Genomic DNA, 23,452 nt, shown 5'->3' on the forward strand with positions numbered 1-23,452 from the left:
TTTCTATTTTAATTAAGAATTACGATATTTAATTAATATATGATTATTTATTAAGTATTCCCTTATTAAATGACTTTTCATTAAACTTAAAATACTAATTCAATTATATAAAAAATAAATCCCGAGTTTACTACCTAAAAAGAAAAGTACGAATAACATAGGAAGGAGAATTAAACTTAAAATACTAATTCAATTATATAAAAAATAAATCCCGAGTTTACTACCTAAAAAGAAAAGTACGAATAACATAGGAAGGAGAGTGTGCTTATCATTTTGATTAACAAAGTCTAATTAAAGGATCCCATGTCAAAATGATGGAATCTTGATTGAAATTTTAATTAACCTGTAACTATAATCATGATTAGTACTATTTGACAACCATATCTGACTGTGCGAGTTCTATTTTTACAATTTCGACGTAGTTAATATTTCTCCGGCTATTAAATAATAGTATATACCATTTTGATGTGTACATCATTAAATATTTCATTTTATTCTTATTAGTTTAGTAAAAGATCGACATTCAGTAATTTTTTTAATCACAGTTTTTATAAATGAATTATAATAGTATAATTCATATTTTGCTGCTTGTTTCATACATCTTTTTTTTACATTTCTTAATTTGTTAAATTTGTGTTAAGTCAATGTGAGACATTTAGCCCGATAGAATATCTGTTATCTAATAGTAATAAATTATGAATATTTATCACTTTCCTAAACTTCATGTACATCATTCTTATATTATTGACCTGTGGCTTATATTAATGTCACAAAACCACCCATAACTGAAATTAAAGTTAAACACAACCACACTCTTACACAACTTCCTGCCTTTACTGGACTGATTTTGTGTCATAATCTTGCAGTGAAAAAGTTACTAAATCTAGGTAAATTCGTCCACGTTATAAAATAAAGAAACGGCCACATGAGAAATTTCGTCAAGTTTGACTGCCAATAATTAAATTTTAATAAAAAAAAACTAGGAGAAGTTACAGCAAGAACAACACATTCTTTCCATGTTTCATGTCGGAAGAAAAGCCAAAATTTCTTGTCACTTTTAACAGCCTGTTGCAGAACCCAAGATCTCACGAGGTTGTAATAAAACTAAATAAAAAATTAACCAGGATTTGAATAATCGCATGTTACATGAAGTGATGAAGAAGATGAGAAACTCAATGATTTGATCACTATCTAGTTAATATAGAGCAAAATGATGAAAAAGTGAGCCAAATCAAAAATCAACATGATCAAATCAAAACACAAGCTCTTGCTACTACTCTTTCTCTTGTTCTCTTGCAACTATATCTCCTCCTTCTCCATCAACAACGAAGCATCTCTTCTTCTCGACATCAAAGCTACTCTCATTCATCCACTGGATAATCTGAGAGACTGGAAATTACCCGAAAACGATGTCGTCTCATCCCACTGCAGATGGAGTGGAGTGGGCTGCAGCTACAATGGCATCGTTGAGAGTCTCAATCTCTCCAACATGAATCTCTCCGCTAAGCTCCCTGACTCAATCTCAGCTGCAACGACTTCGCGTCGCCACTACACATTTCCTTCTCCAATCTCAGTGCTCTCGAGACCATCGACCTGAGCCACAACTATTTCATTGGCGCATTCCCACTCGGCCTTGGGCCTGCGAGGAGGCTGGCGTACATGAATGCATCGGGGAACAACTTCTCGGGCCCTCTCCCAGACTACATTGGCAATGCCACGTCGCTGGTGAGCCTCGACCTCACAGGGAACTTCTTCCAAGGCTCCATTCCTCGAAGCTACGGGAAGCTGGCGATCTTGAAGTTTCTCGGCCTCTCCGGGAATAATCTCACCTGGAAGATACCATCCGAGGTAGGACAGCTGTCCTCGCTCGAAACCATGATCCTTGGATACAATGCGTTTGATGGTGAGATACCTTCAGAACTCGGAAATCTACTAGTCTCAAATATTTAGACATTGCCATTGCCAACTTAAGCGGCCCGATTCCACCCGAAATCGGGCGCTTGATCAACCTCACCACAGTATTCCTGTACCAGAACAATCTGGAAGGGAGAATTCCAGCTGAGCTGACTAAATTGGGAGGAATTCAGTTTCTAGACATGTCTGAAAACATGTTGTCTGGAGAGATTCCAGAAGAGATCGCCCAACTGAAGAATCTGCAGCTGCTGAATCTGATGGGGAACAAACTATGCGGCTCTGTTCCACCCGGCATTGCCGGGTTGGATCAGCTCCAAGTGCTAGAGCTCTGGAACAACTCACTCTCGGGTGCTCTCCCCCCTAATCTCGGGGAAAGGCGCCTCTCGAGTGGCTCGACCTCTCGTCTAATATGTTCTCGGGTTCAATCCCGGCCTCCCTATGCAATGCAGGCAAACTGACGAAGCTCATTCTCTTCAACAACGCCTTCTCGGGTCCCATTCCCGACACTCTGGCCAGGTGCGGGTCGATGGTTCATGTCAGGATGCATAACAACCGCTTCTCTGGGGCCATCCCGGCTGGCTTCGGGAGACTAGCCAGGATGCAGAGGCTGGAGCTCGCCAACAACAGCCTCATCGGCCAGATTCCGCCCGATCTCTCTGCTTCTTCTTCGCTTTCCTTCATTGATCTCTCCAGAAACCAACTCCGATCCCTGGTTCTATCTTCCATCCTCTCGATCCCAACGCTCCAAAGCTTCATCGCGTCGCGGAACAGCTTGTTTGGAGAGATCCCGAATCTATTCCAGGACTGCCGTGAGCTGTCAGTCCTGGATCTTTCCTCCAACGGTTTCACTGGCGACATACCGTTAAGCATTGCCTCGTGCGAGAAGCTAGTGACTCTGAATCTCCGAAACAATAGCCTCACAGGCTCCATCCCACGCCAGATCGCATCCATGCCTACCTTATCAGTGCTCGATCTATCAAACAATTCTCTCACCGGAGGAATCCCCGATAATCTTGGGAACTCACCGGCTTTAGAATCGATGAATCTGTCCTACAACAAGCTCGAGGGCATTGTTCCGTCCAATGGCATGCGCAGAACGATCAGTCCCGACGATCTTGCAGGCAACCCCGGCCTATGCGGAGGCGTGCTCCCTCCCTGCCCTCGTGCCGTGGAGAGCAGGGAGCGAGGCGTTCGTGCAAAGCATATAATCGGAGGATGGATGGTTGGAATTTCGACGTTTTTCCTCTTGGTAATGGCGGGAGTGGGAGCTCGGTATTTGTATCGAAAATGGCGGGAAGGGAACTGTTTTGATGAGGAGAAGAGCAGCAGTGGTGAATGGCCTTGGAGGCTGATGGCTTTCCAGAGGGTGGGATTCAACAGCAACGACATCCTCTCCTGCATCAACGAGTGCAATGTGATAGGGATGGGGGCGGTTAGTTAGTTTGATCATATATAGATTTAAGTATATAACTAATTGAAGCTAACTCTGTCATGTGTGTTAGAATACGGATACACGTTGAAAGTGGACGAAAAGAGCGATGTGTACAGCTATGGAGTGGTTCTGATGGAACTGGTGACGGGGAAGAGGCCGTTAGAGGCGGAGTTTGGAGAATCGGTGAATATTGTGGGATGGATGAGAGGGAAGCAGCGGTTAGAGGAGGCTCTGGATCCGAGCGTGGGGAACACGAAGCACGTTCAAGAGGAGATGATGTTAGTGCTGCGGATCACTCTTCTTTGCACGGCAAAGCTTCCCAAAGACAGGCCTACCATGAGAGATGTGCTGAGCATGCTGGCAGAGGCCAAGCCACGAAGGAAAAGCTAAGGAGGTAACAAGGAAAATCCAATCTTCACCACCACCTCACCTGTAGATGGACTGTTTCACCTTTTATTTTTTTTATTTTTATACTACTCGTCTCTATCTTTATGGTGGAAGGAAAGAAAAGGGAGGGAGTAACAATGACAAGAATCATGCATGTTTTTTCTCAAAATAGAGCAATATAGGAATTAGCCTCCCAAGATTGAGGCCTTTCTATAACTTAGAAAAAAAAGGATAAATGCAAATTCCAAACGCATATCCGTTGAATGAAGTCATGTGAGACACGAAATGAAAATGTTTTGTTCATGTGAGGAAATAAACGGTTTCACATCTTTGAAAACGCAGAAGGCTTTGGCATCACTCCCAATATAACAGATCGCAAGGCAATTTTCCAACAAACCGTACTTCATCTTCTCTTCATGCGATTTTCTTTGTTTTGTCAACCATGCCTAGGAACATTTTAGTCTTAAAAAAAATGCACAAATACTAAAAACAAACAAAACCGACTTTCCATGATATTTTCCAAGGACGTGCAAAAGTCAAAATTCTAGACCATTTAATGTAGATCACTTTATAAATAAGATGGGGTTAATGTGTACAAATAACATGGGAAATGATGAGCAACCAATTTGTGTGTCAACTATTTCCACTGGTTTTCATGTTATATATAATGAAAACAATGAGGTAGATAGAAAACTTCAACGAGCTTACAGCTAACTTACAAATACTGATAAAAACATACCTAAGGCTCACCGGTGCATCCATCACTGGGAACGTTTTCTTACACTGGCACTGATTTGAATCACAGTAGTTTCAAATCATAGGACATGGAAGAACCAATATTTAGCATCTCTATCAACATTTCTCATTACTGGTACGAAATGGAACCCCCACCCCCCAAAATTGGAAGATGAAAACAAGCTTATAAATGTGAGAAAATTTGAACCCTAAGGTCACTCATAAGATCTCTCAAACTAAGTTCACTTGAAAAAAAAGGACACCAACCAAAAGGAAGCATTTGCTACAGCAATAAAGCTTAAAGTCATGGCAACATGCAAACCACTTTTGTTATTGGATGACACAATCACTTCTACATCATGTGCACCGGAGCCACCAGTTCTAACTCTTCTCTTTTAATATCGGTGGCACTTCGCTCACCTACCACGCCCACCTCTGCCTCGTGTCCCGCTCCCTGAACAAGGAAATTTTAATCCAGGAATAGTGTCAGCAAAGGACAAGTTGATCCATATATCTTCTAAGGTTAACAATTGCAGGCAAAACAGGCGCTCAACATTCCATTTTTTTTGGAGCCTAGAAGTTTCTTGAATGAAGTGATATGAATTCAACAGAAAGGTTACCAGACAGAACTCAATAATGGAGGAAGGACAGACGGGGAACTCGATTATAAAATAAAAGCAATTAGGGGCATATCAAATTTGTAGTTAAGAGTAGCAGGGAGAGATGTATACTTCCACCACGAGCAGGGCCACTGTTAGGTCTTCTCTCCTCAACATATACTTTCCTTCCACCCAATTGAATAGGAGAAGCCTGTCAAAAATAATTCAAACTAATAAGAAGTGTTAACCACATTTCTATCTTTTATTAGGTTACAGAAAAGTCAGGCTCATGTATGGACACCAGCATAATGAAGTTATGCTATAACCAGAAACAGATTATATTTTATTTGAAGTTATAAAATTTAACCAAATTAAAGTTTGTTTAAATATATCCAAAAACAAAACACCTCCAAACAGTAATAACGACAGCCATAGCATGGTAACAGTCCACATGCCTTTGGTACTTGTTTAAGCTCCACATTCCCCATATATATAGCTTAAAAATCTAATTGTCAAACACCAAATTGCTAAGTAGGGGGGCGCTTGCTAAAATGCCCTCAAATTGCATGATTGAAAAAATTTCCACCTTGATCGTCATACACTGGATAAATGAGTTTGTTCTATTATTCTTCTTCAAAACTCAAATGTACTATAATAAATTATTTACCTTGAGAGCATTTTGAACACTTTGAATATCTTCAAACTCAACAAACGCATAGCACACACCAGTATCCTGCACACCAAGATATCTTCAGAGATTCCACAACTAAATTAAATTAAATACTCCCTCCGTCCCTCTGTAGCTGAGTCGTGTTCCTTTTTGGGTTGTCCTATTGTAGTTGAGTCATTTCCTTTTTTGGCAAGAAGTACTTTACTCTCTCTTACTTTACTCTGTCTTCATCTCTCTACCTTTTTCCTTTCTACTTTATTCTCCTTTTACTTAACTCATTAAAAACAAATTTTCTTAAATCCCGTGCCGAAAAGAAATGTCTCTACTCCAGAGGGAGTACAATATTATAGGAAAGGAAGAATACCATGCGGTTCCTCAAGAAGATTCCATCATGCTTGATTCTCCCAAAATTCTCAAACTCTTGCTGAAGATCAAGACTTGTTACTGAAGATGGCAAATTTCTTACATATACAGATTTTGATTCTCCTGACAAAGTAAATGACATCAATTGGAATGAGCCAGGGAATCAATTCAAAAGATAAGCAGTCCAAACATTCATAAGGAAAAATGTTTAGCAAATATTATAAGCCATATTGCCTGGTCGTTCATCCGTCAATGCACCTCCTAGTTAGATATTTAGGCTTTTGGTATGTACGTATGGTTTCATTAGCACTAATAAAACGAAATTTCCAGCTCTGACCTTCTTGTACCGGTAAGGATTCTTCCGTTACGTCCACACCAGATGAAGGAGTTGGGATTCGCTGCTGCACCACAGGCTGTGAAATATGGTTCCAGTCTGCAATAGGTGGTCTTGGCGTGTAAGCTGGTTGCGAAACTGGAGGTGGTTGAGCTCTTCCTTTAACCCGTAACTTATAATCCAAATAATGGTCAACAATTAGAAAGAGTTATTATAAGAAACTGAATTAAAAGATGGAAGCAGGAAAATTTTGAACAAGAACATTGACTAAAAAATAGTAACAATATAAATGGATGTATATGTTAAGCCTCAATTCTCAAAATGAGAAAACCCGCCAGAAGGTGAAGAAGATTGACATATATCAAATTTCTAACTTCTAAGCTAAAAATAAGCAAAGATTAGTGTCACCTGACTGAGATACTAAAAGTGCTTAAGTGTACAATTGTAAAATTGTTCTTACATGCAGGAACAGTAAGTGTGGAACACAGCCACATAATCAAAGTGTAAGCTGATCTTACTCAATGCTCGCTAATGCCTAGTTTTCATGGTCAATAAACGTGTAGCAATTTCACATTGAAGATTTGCGTCCAAGTTGCTATCAGGTAGGACAACTCAGTCACATTCTTGGACCTTTGATACAATTTACGATGGCTTAAATATAGCATTTGACTGTAATTTTAGATGTAGCAAAGCAAAAACGAAACGTACTATAGAAGCATAGGTGAGTTTCTCTGGTTCTACAATAGGATCCTCCACAGAAAGCTGAGGTTCTTGCATAGTAGTTAGTGGATTTTGAAGAACATGACGTGTTTCTTCAAAAGGAGATTCCTCTTCAAGTCTGTCAACTTCAAGCTCTGGCGCCTGCTCCAGCTCTGGTTCCAGTTCTTGAGCAGTATCCTGTCGAAGATGCTCTTCGTAACTGTACTCTAGAGCTGGCTCAACTCCTTCAACATGAACAGAGTTACCGTAATCGCCTATCTCCTCCTCCAACGCATAATCAGAAACTGTTGTAGTTGTTGAACACATTGTATCAGACTATTGATAACACATCTAGACTTGAGCTACAAAAACATGTTGGGCTCCAAAAAATGCAAAGACTTTCTCATCATGAAGTCCAGAAGTTTCCATATATAATCAATGTAATGAGAAAAAAGACCACATGGAGTAACTGATTTAAAAAGCTTAATGTTTTTCAGAATTAAGACTTTTACGCCATGTATCAAATCTAACACCTACTTCAGGAAGAGAACTGTGAGGTCATGTGAATATCAATCTTTGGGCAAATGTAGCATTAGTGTAGGTTAAAATTGAACATGCATCTGCATCATACATTTAATACGTGTAATCTTGCTTAAAAGGATGCACGAATAATCATTTTCAAACTGCATAATCTGAGAAAAAAACTGAGTACAAACTTCCAGCCATACTTTGACTGATGAACATGGGAGGTTTTAACTTTGGTGAATGGATACAATTGTGTCTAGGTATGTTCATACTATAATTGTAGTAACAAAATCACTTTATAGCGGTTTAGACAATATCTAATTCAAATAATGTCTTGAGTTTCGGTCCGAACACCAACCATAAAAATTTAACAAACAAAAGAACCTCTGCTTGTACCACTTAGTGATAAGGATGATATTTATAAAATGAAAAGACCATGTGCAGTTAATTATACCATGTGGGTCAGGAAGATGAGATGAAATAGTTGGGTGATAATCAACATGCTGTTCCTGTACTGGAGCTGATGGTTGGTGCGCCACCTCATCATCGGCAAAATGGAACATATCATTCAAAACAAAGTAACCTTTCTCTTGAGGAGCAAGGAAAAAAGTCTGCACAAACTTTCTCCAGTAATTGAAGTCTCTTGACTTGACAGAGCCAGTAACAACTACAAGAACACCTCCATTCCATGATTCAAGTGACTTTATTGTCTTTATCTCAATTCCGGAAAAAATAAGAGACATAAGCACTTCATGAATTGTCTGCAGGAAGAGAGACACACTTTTGCATTAGTAATTACTATAATAAACTAGACACAGATCATGTGATCATTGAATAAAATCCAGAAACACTCCATTTAGGGCTGCAAATTCGGGTACCTGACCCGAACCCAAAAAATCCAAAATATACCACCCGATACCCGACCCGCATATGCTCCGGGTACCCTAATACCTGCTGTGGGTGCCCAAACCCGACTAATCATGTACCAGTAAACCCTTAATTGTTTTATTTCATTTTCTTTTGTTATACTCCCTCTGTCCCAAAAAGTTTGTCACATTTTTTCATTTTCGTGTGTCTCACAAAATTTGTCATATTTCACTTTATACACCATTTTTGGTGGACCCCAGTGTTGTCAAAATGTCGTTCGGGTCGCTCGGGTCGCCCGGGTCGCCTGGGTCGAGACCATCATCGCCCCAACATGGGTGGGTTGATCGAGATACAGGGTCGCCGCTGGGTCGCCTGGGTCGAGTGGGTCGCCTGGGTCGAGTGAGTCGCCTGGGTCGCCCTAAACACATGTTATCTCTGATTTTCTCAAATCTCTCACATGTTTTCCGTCTCTCTCAATCACAATTGTCTATATATATGCATGCACCACATCAAACTTTTCAAACCTACTTTCTACACTTTAGAATTCGGCCTCTTCACTCCTAAACAAATAAACAATTCAAAGATCTTTTGCTGCCACCCTTCATATATTCCTTTGTTTTGATATTTTCAGACAATGATTTCAATTATTTATTGTGTTATGACTTATGAATTGTTTTGATATTTTGATCATTTCTATTTTCCATTTTATCTCTATTCACATGAATTGCGTCTACATTTATATTATTTGATGTATTATAAACATTAGAGCAATATATTTATTTTATTTAATATTAAAAGGCAAAAAAATTAACCTAGCTTTGTGGGTCTCTAGACCCCGTCGACTCGTCGACCCGCGACCCGAATTTTCACCTCATCGACCCGGTGCGCCCCGCGACCCTAAGAACACTGGTGGACCCTATATTCCACTATGTCAATCCTACTCACATTTTATTATAAAACTAATATATAAAAGTATGACTCATATTCCACTAACTTTTTCAACTCACTTTCCATTACATTTTTTACAACTCGTGCCCGGTCAAAGTGTGACAAAATTTATGAGACGGAGGGAGTACAAGTTATATTGTGATGATTATAATAGTTATAAAAATTAACAAAATACTTATGGTGCAAACTTCAATTTTAATTAGTACTTTAATTTTATCATTTGTATGATAGTATTGACCATACATATATACTAACAACAGACACTAGGTAATTTTCAAACAAAGAGGTTAAGTTTTTTAATATTACTAGTACTATTTGTTATGATTATGTCCTGATTAATTAGACATGGACATGAAAAAAATACAAGCTTCCATCGTTACCCAATAAAACAGAACGAAACAATTACTCGTGCAAACATGAAAGATGGCGACACAATAAATGTGAAAATATCCACTGCAACACACATGTAAAAATCGCCCAACAATCTGGCCAGCATAGCCAAAAACAACAGAAAGAGGGTGTAGGTGGCGGTGAATAGGGATGGTGGCGAAGAAAACTTCAAGCTTGAAGAGTGAAAGATGAAGAAAGAAAGATTAAATAAAATAACTCTACGGGGATACCCTAGATAAAAACACACACTTATAAGCACAAGCTCATAATCGGGTACCCGAAACCCAAAAATCTCTCACACCAATTACCCGAACACGTAATTTTGGGTATTGGACCCGAATCGGGATCGGGTAAACCCGAGACCCGACAACCGAATTTGGAGTCCTAGCTCCAACAGACAAATCCAAAGCATAAGTAAGTACTATAAAAGATTAGATAACAGTGCTCCACAGTGAACAAATAGACAAGTGAAAATGTTTTTTTTTTCTCAAAAATAGGGCAGATAAAATGTTCAATTACTTTTCACATAACAAATCAGCACTAAGCGGCTTAAGCCACAGCGAAGAAGCACATAAGATTGATGAAGAACCACTGGATCTGTTTCAGCATTATGCTTCCAAATAAAAAATCTATGATCCATGGAGTGAGATCCACATCACAGTTGAATATCAAGATAGAAATGCATAACGGAAAGGCAAAAAATTACTTTTGTAGCTAATACACAACTAAGCAGATTTAATCGCTCGCAGCATAGATTAAGATCTGCGAGGCGTAAAAACGGCGCATACCATCACATCAGAAGCAGACTCGCTAATTTCTCCATCAACTCGCATCATGGAGCTCGAATCATTGTAAAACTGGTGCACATACTCCCGCTGGTGCTGAAACACCTGATAGTACTGCTGAACGAAGTACGAACCGACCTGAAGAATTCCGAAAAACAACAATTAAATCAAAAGGCTAAAAAAAACAGTGAAGAGATGAAGTCACAATTACTCGCGAAGCATGCAAAACAAATCCGAAATGCGAAAGTTGGAACTACCTGCGATGCAGTAACCTGAGCTGAGTACTGGTTCACCATTCTCCGATTCAATCGGCCGACGGCGATGCTAAACCCTAGATCGAGGTTTTACGATTAGAGTTGCTCGCGTTTATTTGAATAAATAAAAGGAATTTATCCCGCTGCTTCTGTCCGTAGGAGAACGGCTTGTCGGAAAAGTGACGATAAATTATTTTATATATACATTTTTCTTATTTTCATTAGTGTTTTTTGTTTTTTTTTTCTTTATGTAGTCACTTGTGTTACAGATGAGATCTTGACCGCCTATTGGAATATTGTACCAACGATGCGATTAATTCTTTTATATACGGAGTATATTTCTTATTTCTTCAGTATTTTTTGTTTTTTTTTTCTTTCATTTGGGTAAGAGCATCTACAATGGAGGCTAGCGGACCGGCTAGCCGATTCCCGGCGCTGGCCGGTCTGCTAGCCGAACCATTGTAGGCGGCGAGCGGAAAAACAGCGAGAATTTCGGCGAGCGCACGCCGATTTTTGAGCGCTGGCCGATGCGCTCGCCGATCGGCTGGCCGCCATTGTAGGCGGGCGATCGGCCAACACTTTTTTTTAAAAAAATTTGAAACACTATATATACGCGATTTGCACGTTATTTTCATTCGCACCGCTTGTTTTAACGAGTTATCTCTCTCACTTAATTTCTGTACAAGAACAATAAAACAAAATGGAGAACAACAACGAGTCTACTCCAGTGACGAGAGGGTCTCAAACTCCCACGGTACCCGTGGGAGGTGGATGGGGTCTGATGGCCGGGTACTACAACATGTACCCTTGGCACTAGATGATGCCCGGGATGGCAGCCGGGGGTAGTATGCCGGGATGGCAGGGGATGCAGGGCGGGCAGGGGGTACCGGGGATGCAACCCGGGATGCAGATGATGCCGGGATGCAGATGATGCCGGGGAGGCCACACAGCGGGGAGGAGTGCCGGAAGTGGGACCGAATCAGGGCTGCGGTCTCCCGATTTTCGGGCTTGTACACCCACGCCCTCCGCATGCAGATCATTGGCCAAACTGATGAGGACTGTAGGAGGATAGCGGAGAAAGCCTTCCCCGTGCCCGGGCTTTATAAGGAGTTCACCTACTGGGACTGCTATGAGGTGCTGATGGACTCCGAGAAGTTTCGGGCAGGTGTCGATGCTGGCTGGCCGAAGAAGCAGCGACTGAACTATGCCGGTGATTACAGCGGCAGCAGCGGCGGTTCCCACGACCTCCCAGAGGATGTTCAGGAGTTCCCGTCCCCTCCATCGTTTACTCGCCGCACTCGCCCGGTTGGTCAAAGGCGGGCTCAGCGGGTAGCGAGGGGGGTCGCTGAAGCTGCAGGTTTTCGTGAGCTGTGTGTGCGCCTAATTCTTAGGTCCAGAGGATTCACTATAGCACAGGGTCTAGGAGATCGTAAACCTTCAGAATACAGTCGTTGTTGTAACAACCTTGCCTCAAAAACTCAACCCTCTATACTATTGGTTAGTATAGGGAAGTCGGGAACGAATCCACGAGGACGGAAGGGTTGGAATGCATAGAGAGAACCTTTGGAGGGGTTTGGCTGCTGCCACGCAACATGTGGGTTGAGTTTTAAACTACTAGGCCTGGGAAATAAAATCTAGTCTATGCTAACTACCAGATCTGGAGAATTGAAAGTACGTAAAACGTAAATGCATGCATGATTTGTATGAAACAGTAATTTGAGAGTATTCGCAAAATTCCTGTGTTAAGTAAAAGAGTTTCCTAAATAAACCAAACACAAGGCAAGCAAAAGTAAACAGCAAAACAGATTACTCGAATTAGCTACTGACAGAAAGCTGCGATTAACAAACTAAAGCAGTACGATTACAACTACCGATCGACTTCATCTTCTCCAACAAACGAGCACTGAATGAACAGAGCATACATGAAAAAATAGAGCATACCTCGAATCAAACGCCGAACACTTCAATTAAACTGAAAGCTATCAGATCTAAACTACTGGACTAAGTAAACAAGCGGTAACAGAGTTTTCCATGCAGATCCGAACACACGTATTCCAGATTTGAACGATTAACAGAAATCTAAGCTAGATCTACCAGAATCAACACCAAACAAATTAGATCCACCATTCTCAACATCATCCCAACTCCGATTCAACCTCAATTCAGAAATCCGACTCCGATCAACACCAATCTCAGCTCCGATCAACAAAACAATTGCAAAAAGCACCCAAAGCAGAAATCAGAGCAGTAAACGACAGAATCAAATGAAAACAGAAATTTAAACTAGATTAAACATAAACTGAAATGAGTCACAAAGCAATCGCAGAATTTCCAGCAGGAAATCGGCGAGGAAAGAGTACGTGCAGAAAGTAAATTGTTTCTTCACTCCTTCTCGGAGTGGTGTTACACCTTCAGCTGAACAAAAACAAACCACCACTAACTACCCCAAATCTCCATGGAACCAAGTGCGCGAGTGAGAGTGTGAAGAGTGAGCCCAAAAATACTGAGGAAAATTCTCTAACTTCGTGTCCTCCCCTTTCTTTGTAATCTTCCTAGTATTTATAGGCGTGGCTCAAATCCCTAGGGCAACGGTCATCTTGATTTGACGATTGTACCCTCGCGGAATTAGCTCATTTTCTTCACTTTTCTTCTCTATTCTCTCTGCCCTGGTAATCGTCTTTCATTCCTGGGTTTGGCAGATTTTTCACGCACTTGGACTTATAAATGCATGTTAGCAACTTAGAAATCACAGAATTCATACGTATAATAGATGCATGAAACGAGCCTTATCAAACTGCTCACTCATAAACCATACTTTTCCTCAAGTATGAAAGACAAGAAAAAGAAATAAGACAAGTTTCAATGCATCCTCCCTTGTTAACCAACCTAAAAAAAACTCCTAGACCTAGACACAGAAAAAGAAAACACACAGAAAACACAAGACAGAGAAAAGAAAAACACAAAAGCGCATAAACTGGTATTTTTTTCTAGCAGCCATCCCCACAAGATTAAGGTCGATCCAAGTTTTTACAGCCTCAGATTCTTCCCCCTCCATTTATCTATCTTAGTCAAGCTGTAAGTTCATCAAGATAGCCTAAAACTTTTTCCTCTGTTAGGTTCAGACGATCATTCATTCCTCACCAGGGACGTAATGATCATTCGCTCTTCATTCTGCCATACCATTGATGCCGTAAGATTGATGCCATAGAATAGTTCCTTAAGGTCTTTTACTGGGTTGTAATGGGGCTAGGGGGTCACAGTGTTTAACGGTGAGAATCCTAAGGATTTAAGTTCAACAGTATAGGTGAAACATGACACGGATACGTGAACTTAGGGGCAAAGCTTAGTAACAACTCCCATGTATGATTTTATCTTTCCCAGCATATTGGAGATGTTCCCCTGGCTAATTAGCCTTATTTTCCCTACTTATCTGGGCCACAAAATTTTTTCTTTTCTTTTTTTTCTTGGGTCAGGTAAAACTGTTCCTACCCATTTTTCCAACTTTTTTTTTCTTCGGGGCTGGTAACTTGTATATCTCTTTTTTTTTGCCCATATCCTAACTATCTTTATCGGGTCAGGTAAAACTTTCCTTGCCCATTTATTATTTCTAACATATTTTTTCTTTTTTCCTTTGCTTCTCAGTCTGTCTTATACCCCTACCATCGAGCTACTCCATCCCTACCCATTTGTTCACATGGCTTGAAGGGTAAAGGTTCCAACAAATGGATTCAGTTTGTACAGGCCCAAAGAGTTCACTAAGGGGTGCCTTTCCAGTGAGGCAGGTTCAGCAGGTTCGAAATAATAAAGCTCAAAATGGTTATTCCTTTTGCCTTTAGTCCTTACTATCTATGTCATTTCTCCTCTAGCATCAATGTCAGCCACTTTCTTTTTCTTTAAGTGTTTAGTAGAAAGTATTCTACTCTAGGCTTATAACTCACTTTAAAGAGGGCATCACAGTAAGCTTAAATTCAGGCATTTTCTATCGTCCTTACTTCTTCCAACTGACTTAGATTTATTAAGGAAGAAGGATTCACAAATCAGCATGTATTTCCTCTTCAATTACTTTTCCTAAGGGGCTTTTGCTATCTATTATACCAGTTGTGCAAAACACAGAACCTTAAAAAAAACTAACAACTCCTAGACTTAACAGAATATGTACAAGACACTGACTGCACTAACTGCTTCCCCCCTCCCACTTCATTTATGCTTGTCCCCAAGCAATCCTCATGAAGTGGAAAGCAGGCCAGTTAGTGGCGACAAAACAGAAAAACAACAAGACACACACTTCTCACACTTAGACCAAGAATTGAGCTAAGTGTAAGAAGGCAAAAACACACCGAACAAAAACAAAACAATCTTCTCACACTTAGGCCAAGCAATGGGCTAAGTGTAAGAAGCTACGCAAGAAAAACATAACAAACACAACAAACTAGGCATACAAACTTCTCACACTTAGGCCAACCCATGGCCTAAGTGGGAAAGGCACAGAAACAACAACCTAGCATGCTTACTAAAAAAACTAAAGCTGAAAAACAAAAAGAACTGAAAACAAAACTAAAAATTACTTGGTTACTCTGGGGGGTGTTTGACTAATTTTGTCCCTGGCCCATGCGGGGACCAGGTTTCTGAGGTGCTTCTCTTGGTGGTGGTGTTGCAGTATCCTTCCTGGCCTTTGGCTGGGGTGGCGTCGGGATCTCCTTACTTGCAAAAGTAGTGGTGGTGGTGATGGCTTCCTCTCTTTCTTTCTGTTTCTTAGCTGATGGGACGATGGGCTCACTGGCAGTTGATGGGGCGGGCTCCTTCCTCTTCTTTACCGGCATAGTCACTGGGGCAGTCGGAGTGGATTTCTGGGGAGTAGTTCCATGGGGCAAGCCTTGTGGAGGTCGAGTGGTTCTCTGATCCACGAAGTTGACCATCTTCATCATCAAGGTCAGAGCTTCGGTCATCTTATCCGTGTGCACCCCTAGCGGCTCCTTCAATCCTAGGACAGTGGCACTCAACGAGGATATCTCAATCCTGATATCCCAAATGTCTGCCCGGACTCCCTCCAACTCTTTCTTCCATTCCAAAGTGGCTGCCTCCGGCACTGAGCTCATCTCCGCCCTTGTCTGCTGCTTCAGTCTGGCCAACCTCATAGAAATAGACTACGCCGTCTTTTGTGTACAAGAGCCCCTTATTGAAAAAAAAGTCCAAATTAAATTGCTCTTGGGGATCGCACATTTCCAGAGACGGCACCGACCTCGCGATCGTCATCATGATATTACGCTGTAGATAAGCTCCAAGGAGATGGCAAGTATAGAGGTGGCGGGACGTGTGGGTAGTCATCAAATGGCACGCTTGGGCCAACCGGTAGCCGAGGTGGACTTTCACCCCCTTTAACATACACCAGGTAAAGTAAAACTCTGGTGTTATCAGGGTGGAGCTGACTTGCCCCATCAGATTGTAGCCAACGAATATCTGGGCAAAGCGAAGGAGTTGGTTGGTGATGTGGACTCCCCGTGATATGCTGGTTTTGAAACGTCTGTTGCGTGTCAAATCCTAGGGTTAGCCTAGGGGGACCAATCTGTTTGTCATCCCAACCTCCTTTAATCTCTTCCTCTGTGGTCAGTAATCTCATCCTCAAGGACCACTCCCTGATGTTCATTGTAGTGTCAACATTGAACAGGCGAAACGAGATTGAATCAGTGTCGATGTCTGTGGTAGATTTGAGCTTGAACGATGTGAAGAACTCCTTAGCAAGGGCAACTGGCACCTCCACAGTGCTATGGCTTAGCAGCCATTCAAACCTAATTGTGTTGATGTAAGAAAGGAACTCTTCCTCTGACTCGATCTCTTGTAAGGATTCAGGGTGATAGCTCTTACCTGACTTAGCTTGCTTCCCCTTCGTTCCGCGTTCCACATACGTCTTGGCCTTCTTATGGTCGCCAAAATAGGCCATCTCTCCTATAAGTTTCTTCGTGACTACCACCTCTTCCGGCAAATACATGGGTTCCTCAGCATTGCCCTCCTCCGAACCTTCTTCCTCGGCGTCTACATTCTCCTCTACTTCCTCTTCAGTATCATGAGCGAAAGGCACTTTGATGGGCTCGCTCGCCTTAGGGTCAGATCTCAACGTGCGTGGCCCCGTGGCCTCCATCACTTCCTCCACCTGTTTCTGTCTCTGCATTTCTTGCTTTCCTATAGAAGCTTCCTCATCCTCTGGTTCTGCAACTTTCTCTTCGTTTCCTTCTCTTTCCTCTTCAGCTTTCTCTTCAACTTCTTCCTCAGCTTCTCCATTTCCTTCACTCTCCGCTACATCGTCTTCATTTGCTTCGACATTCCCCTCATCACCATCCACCAGACCTTCGTCTTCCGCAGAACCAGCCGTTTCTTGCTCTGGTCCAACGGCCACTCCCGGAATCTCTTTGTCGTGAATTTCCTGGTCCCCCTCTTTCCCTTGACTACCTGCCTCGTCGACAAGTGTGGAATCTGGCGCTAGGAGTGGTACCTCCGCCTGAGTATCAGAAGAAGGGAACTCTTCAACTGGCGTCATGGCCATCTGCGGTTGAGCGGTCATTTGATCACCTGCTGGAGACTCTGAATACTGCACAGCTTGCTGAACTCATTTAAGAACTCATACGGACACTCATTCCTCCGTCCAGAGAATGTCGGTAGAATGCCTAACACATTCGTTTTGATATCTATGGCTCTCTGACGCGGGTTCATCACTATAGCCTGGGTCGGCTCACCATCTAGATGGGCAGTGAGCGAACCGATCTCCGGATCTGGATCGACTATGTGTGCCATGTCCCCCGATTTCTGCCTCCTCTGTACTTGTTTCTAAAGATGACTCAGGATCCTCCCTTCCCAACGAACTCCAACTTTCGTCGCTTCCTGAACCAAATGGAAATGGATCTCCCATAGATAACCCTGATCTGGTGGTACCCGTAGATGCTGTGTCCTTGACCTGCCAAATAAACTGATCGTTCTTCCACCCAGATGAGTTATCCCAGTGTCCAAACCGTGAGCCTCTGCTCATAAACTGCAAATAAAGAGAAAGAAAAACAAATCAAAACTATATACGCCAAAATCTCTAAACACAAACGCAAACTACGCCATCCATCCCCGGCAACGGCGCCATTTGAAACTCACTTTGGAAACGTGTGTGCTTTTAATGCTAGGTCAATCTTCTCAGATCCAGAGAATCCGCTAGATTACGAGGTCTAGGAACTCAGAGGATATCAGAAATCTCAGTCGTTGGATACACTGATTCCACGTTCAAAACCCTCAACCCGCTATACTATGAATTAGTACAGGGAAGCAGGGATCGATCCCACGAAGATGGACGCGTAAGAAAGCATTTAGAAGACCTTGGAAATGGTGAATGGCTGCTGCCACACAATTTTGGGTTGAGGTAAAACTACTACTAGACCTAGGAACGAATTAAACACTAGACCTAGGAAACTGAAAACATCATGCTGACATCGAACTTCCTCATAACTGCGAGATATTAAACTAACTTCTTAGACCGAGCAAATAGCTTCCTAATCTAGCTAGACAGAAAGTGAGTAAACAGCGGGGACCATCGTCCAGAAACAACAAGTACGGAATAAAAGCTGCAAATAACAAACTAAGGATTTAACTAACAACTACATGCATTTCATTACCTGAATCACACGCGAACATGAAGAAAACAGAGCACATTTCCAGATTCAAACAGAATGTAAAAGTGCGGACGTCGGAAACTTGCAATTAGCCGGAAATAAAGCAGATCTACATATACTAGGCGGAATGAAACGAAAACACGTAAACTAGGCATCAACCATGATCAACTCTGTTTCAGATCCAGACGTCGGATGCTTAATCCACTGCGGATCCAAGCATTCCGAACCAAACCACCAACAAAATCAACTCCATAACTTTCGATTCAACAGATCTGCTCCGATCAACACAAACTTCCAATACTTCCACTCAAACTCAGTAAACCAACACAGAAATCAACCATCCAGTTCAGTAACTATGATATATTCAAAATCAATTGCATCCATAACCGAAATCAACAGCAGCAAGGTAAATTCAGAAACAGAAAATTGCATAGATAACAGAAATTCAACAGAAAACAGAGCCGGGCTTCGAACGGCGAAGCTCGGTGAAATTCACGATAACAAACTAAAACGAAAGCAATAAATTGTATCTTCGTCCTCTTCAAGGACGGTGAAACCCAACTACGTAACAGCAATTTGAAACCCGAAAACCCCTCAAGTTCCCGATAAAACAAGTGTGTAGAGTATGGCGAGTGAGCTAAGAGAGCCAAAAGTGCCGAGAGACGAGAGCTCCCTATCTAAAAGTCCTCCCTTGATAACTCTCTCTATATATCCGATTGATTCCCTTTTAAAATGCATGATCTCCTCCTTATATAGGTGCGGGTTTGATCTTCTAGAAGCTTTCGCAGAAATCTCCGTTCTGCCCTTCAGCTTCTTGATCTCCTCCGTCTGGTCATTTTTTCCACAATGCTCACTTTTATCGTCATTTCCTTGCGCCATGCAAACGTCCTTCTCTTTTCCTGGACCTGGCGAATTCTCTACACACCTGGCTTAAAAAGATGTGTTAGACCCCGTAAATGCATGAATTTAACCCATTAATCAATGCATGAAATTAGCCTTATCAACATCCTCTTACCATAGTGCGACGAAAGTGTGGCCACACTATTCACCCACGAGACCGGCCGACTAGCAAGGACGGCTCACGATCCCCTCTGTGTACATAGCCTGATAGGGTTTGCGGCCCTACTCAGACCCGAATTCGTTTATCATAGCCCTATAGCCTAATGGAGCGAACTCACAAACTAGGCATCAAGCACAATCTCAACATAGCCCTATAGCCTAACGGAGCAAGCTCAAACGAACTAGGCATCAGGCAACAATCTCAACATCAAAATAATCACAGCATGACATAACACTTTAAACCACCCTTATAGCTCCACAATCATACTTTTGAAACGTAAAAGAGTTTAGTAAAGAAAGCCCACCTCGATTGCTTACAAACACGGTTCACAACTTTATTAAAATCCTTGCTCTTCGTACCCACGTACGCACAACAACCCTTATCAACATCATAACCACATAATACAACACAATCAGTTTTCTATCAACGCATTACTCATGCATGCTCTATCGTTCCTTTCATCATTTTCTTAGATTGCCCATCCCCAAACGTTTATCAACAAAAACGAAATGAACACTCAAGCATACATCAATGTGTAACACATAGCCACATCATAGGATACGTTTCTTATTCACACATGTATCATTTATTCACTCAAAACTTGACAACAAGTATTATTTTAACATGACAGAAATCTGGCAGAACTGCGCAGTCGTTTTGTAAAAATCATTAAATATCCATCCGACCTTCGTTGGGGCTAAACTTTTATCACAACACAGTAGACACATCAAGGATCATCTAGTTAAAATTTCACATCAAAATCACATCTTTAGGTTGGTCAAATATAAAACCAAAACTCACTGGACGAGAATACAAATTCTGACTGAACTGCGCAGTTAACTTTAAAACTTCATTTAAAATTAATCTTTCGTCAAAAGAGGTTGAAATTTATACACAACACAGAAGACATCTCAAATTTTACTCAGTTAAAAATTCGTGCCAAAATAAGATCGTTTGGTCGGTCAAACACACGTCGGAATCTACTGTCCGAACACCACAGTTTTTATACTTCACAAATTCGAATTAGGGTTTATCTATCATTCATCCAAGCACATATATTCATGCTTCCAACACATAATCATGCTTCAAAAAGATCTCACAACCAAGTTCTCATATATTCACATATCATTCACCAACGAATCATCCACAACCTCACACATACACATACATAAACGCATATCCACATATTTTCTCATGCAAAACATCAATCCCAACCGATTAATTTTTAGATTTATGATTTCTACACTCACTATATGCATGACGGAATCAAGAAACATGGGTTCAATGGAAAGGATGAGAAAGATAATTCAAATATACCTTTCTTGTTAAAAAACAATCGGTAGGAAAGATAATTGATGCGATTCTTTGATGAATCTTGAATTTCCAACTCCAAATTGATGCTAGAACAAAGGATTTGCGAAGAATTGGTGGAGAAGGAGAGGATAGGAGGGAAAAAAACGTATGGGAGGAGAGAAGAGAGGGAGGCAAAAAATATGAGGGCTAGGGTTATGGTTCTTTTAATTTATAGTTTAGGATAAATCCCACCATTAAATAAAATAATTAAATTGTGGGGGAATAAAATAAAATCTCACAATTAAAAATGAAAGTAGGCATGTGGAATGGGAGAGATCAAGGAAAAAAAATACTTAAATCCTCAAATCAAATAGGAATATGATTTAAATTTGGTAAGATATGGTAAGATTTAATTGGATTTTAATTCAAGGAAGGATACAAACAAGATACCAATTAAATCCATAAAATAATTCCTTTTCCTAATTACTAGGAGAAGTCGAAAATCTCAAGGGATGACATAATTTGGTTTGGATTTAATTTGGATAAATATCCCAAAGCAATTAATTAAATCCAAGAAAGAAAGTATTATTTGCAATAAATAGGAGGGCCGAAAATTTCAAATAAAATGGCTAGATTGATTATGCATGATCCAACTTAATTTAATTCACACATTGGAAGCTTAATCACATTAACTCACATAACCCACAACAACTAATTTCACATAATTAACTCAAACACATAGAGACTCAATTTCCACAAAAGAAATTCTTATTCAACATCCATATTAATAGAAATAGAGGTCGCAAAATTTCGGGGTGCTACAGTCCTTGTCTATGTGTATCAAGCATTTTCCCTGCTGGTGTGAACCAAGGGAGCTATTGGAGCAAGGGAACACATAGATGGGTGGAGCGTCTCAGGTTTTACTTAAGAATTTTAGTATAAGTTTTGTAAATAAACTTTTTGTTGTTTTCTGTTTTCCTCAATTCGAAGAACCGATTCCAAGAGGCAAACAAAAGAAGAAGAAGAAGAAGAATAAGGAGTGGAGCCACAAACTGCTCAAGATGAATCACCAACCCAATATATCAGGATTATTGGGTTGTAAAAAACCCGCACATTTTGATAAGTCAAAGTAGTGCATAATCAATATCGTATGCTCAATGCTAACGTATGTAGATTAAGAAATAGTATTTTATCAAGACCTAGTCTTTCAGTAGATAGCATAAAGACACGTCTTGCTGTTAGATCCATTCAGTGCTATACCACACCAACGTCATCTTATTTCAATAAGGCTTAGAAATAATCGGACTGACATTGCAACCTTTCGTGATAGGTAGCCAAAGCCTATCTAGGTTGTGAAATTCTTCTTTTTCTTTTACAAAGCATTGCATAGAATCAACTATAGTTACCTTAAAGTGGACGACGCCCACAACCAGTCTACTAAGCAAAAGATTTAGGCTTTGTTTACTTCTTATGCATTTAAATGTTTATAAAGCATCTTATAAACGCACAAATAAACATAATGTAATAATATACTGATTCTATTCGTGCAAACTGCTCGAATAATACTGAATCGGTTTAAAAGTGGATTGTAGAGTTTGTATGTATACAAGCAAGATTCTATTCGCGCGAACTTGCTCGAAACATGCTTTTCAGTATACTAAACCTAACAATCTCCCACTTATACTCAAAACATGCTTTCGAGTATACCCACTGCCAAAAACTCTCCCACTTATACATAAAGCAGGTATTGGAGCTAGATATATCGAACTACCATTCATTTCGCATCATGTTTGAAACATGTTGCCACAAAGGCATTTTTTGTGAAAAAATCTGATTGGTTGTTCTCTGATCATATCTTTTCCACCACTATGTCTTTGCTCCGTACTTGATCTTTAATTAATTCCATCTCTCTTTGTGATTGCTTAGCTTATGATCTCGTGTGTCCATTGAGTTAGCCTTTGCTAGAGTAGGAATACTCATAGGCATACTCAAACTTACGATCAAAGATACTAGGAGTGTGACATCCCTAACCCGAAACATGCATCATTTTGTATATTAATATGGTTTTATTTATCATTGCATATATATAATGCTATTTACATAATTATATATTATACATGTATAAGCATGTATGTATACGTGACCTTAAATAGCTAATTTAAGTGTGTGCATGGGAGTGTTTTAGTGCATGAAAATATAAATATATGTATACACGTTCTTATACACATAGGCACAAAATTGAATATGACCAATCTCCTAATTATTAACTTTATTTATATATTTATATTTTAACTATTGCATGATTTTCAATAAGTTTAGGTGGTATCAAACTTATCATAATGGCCTATGTGGTTGGTCATATTTTAACTTATTGCTCATATTTTAACTATATATACGTATACACTTATTGAACTTGTCACGCCCGCATTTCCTAAGGATAAGAAGTACGGTGGACCGCGACTAGGGGAGGAGTAAAGAAGCGGGGAAGAAGGGGGAAAAACAAGAATATTTGACCCAAAGACATTTAATAAAAGGAAATTCATTTTAAAACAAG

At 40.6% G+C, this 23,452-nt stretch overlaps 1 protein-coding gene and 1 pseudogene across 1 annotated transcript; one reads left to right on the top strand and one right to left on the bottom strand.

Moving 5' to 3' along the window:
• The first annotated feature begins 1,127 nt into the window (after window positions 1–1,127).
• On the top strand, window positions 1,128–3,902 carry LOC121810902 (annotated as a pseudogene).
• A 376-nt stretch (window positions 3,903–4,278) lies between these two features.
• LOC121810903 (nuclear transport factor 2-like) lies at window positions 4,279–11,085 on the bottom strand. Its single transcript, XM_042211634.1, has 9 exons — window positions 10,906–11,085; window positions 10,652–10,786; window positions 8,113–8,419; window positions 7,143–7,438; window positions 6,438–6,606; window positions 6,102–6,223; window positions 5,735–5,800; window positions 5,200–5,278; window positions 4,279–4,922 (listed from the first exon to the last, which is right to left on the bottom strand). Exons 1-9 carry the CDS (start codon window positions 10,942–10,944, stop codon window positions 4,885–4,887), a joined length of 1,251 nt encoding a protein of 416 aa, XP_042067568.1. The 5' UTR covers window positions 10,945–11,085; the 3' UTR covers window positions 4,279–4,884.
• Between the last annotated feature and the right edge of the window lie 12,367 nt (window positions 11,086–23,452).

This window comes from Salvia splendens, chromosome 7 (assembly GCF_004379255.2).
Source record: "Salvia splendens isolate huo1 chromosome 7, SspV2, whole genome shotgun sequence".
In the NCBI taxonomy this organism is placed as follows: Eukaryota; Viridiplantae; Streptophyta; class Magnoliopsida; order Lamiales; family Lamiaceae; genus Salvia; species Salvia splendens.

Excerpts from the sequence above, each read along its gene's own strand:
- LOC121810903 (XM_042211634.1), bottom strand. The coding sequence starts at position 10,944 with ATGGTGAACCAGTACTCAGCTCAGGTTACTGCATCGCAG. Across the intron at positions 8,420-10,651 it reads AGTCTGCTTCTGATGTGATG|ACAATTCATGAAGTGCTTAT; the intron begins GTATGCGCCGTT and ends CTCTTCCTGCAG. Across the intron at positions 7,439-8,112 it reads TCATCTTCCTGACCCACATG|TTTCTGATTATGCGTTGGAG; the intron begins GTATAATTAACT and ends CAACTACAACAG.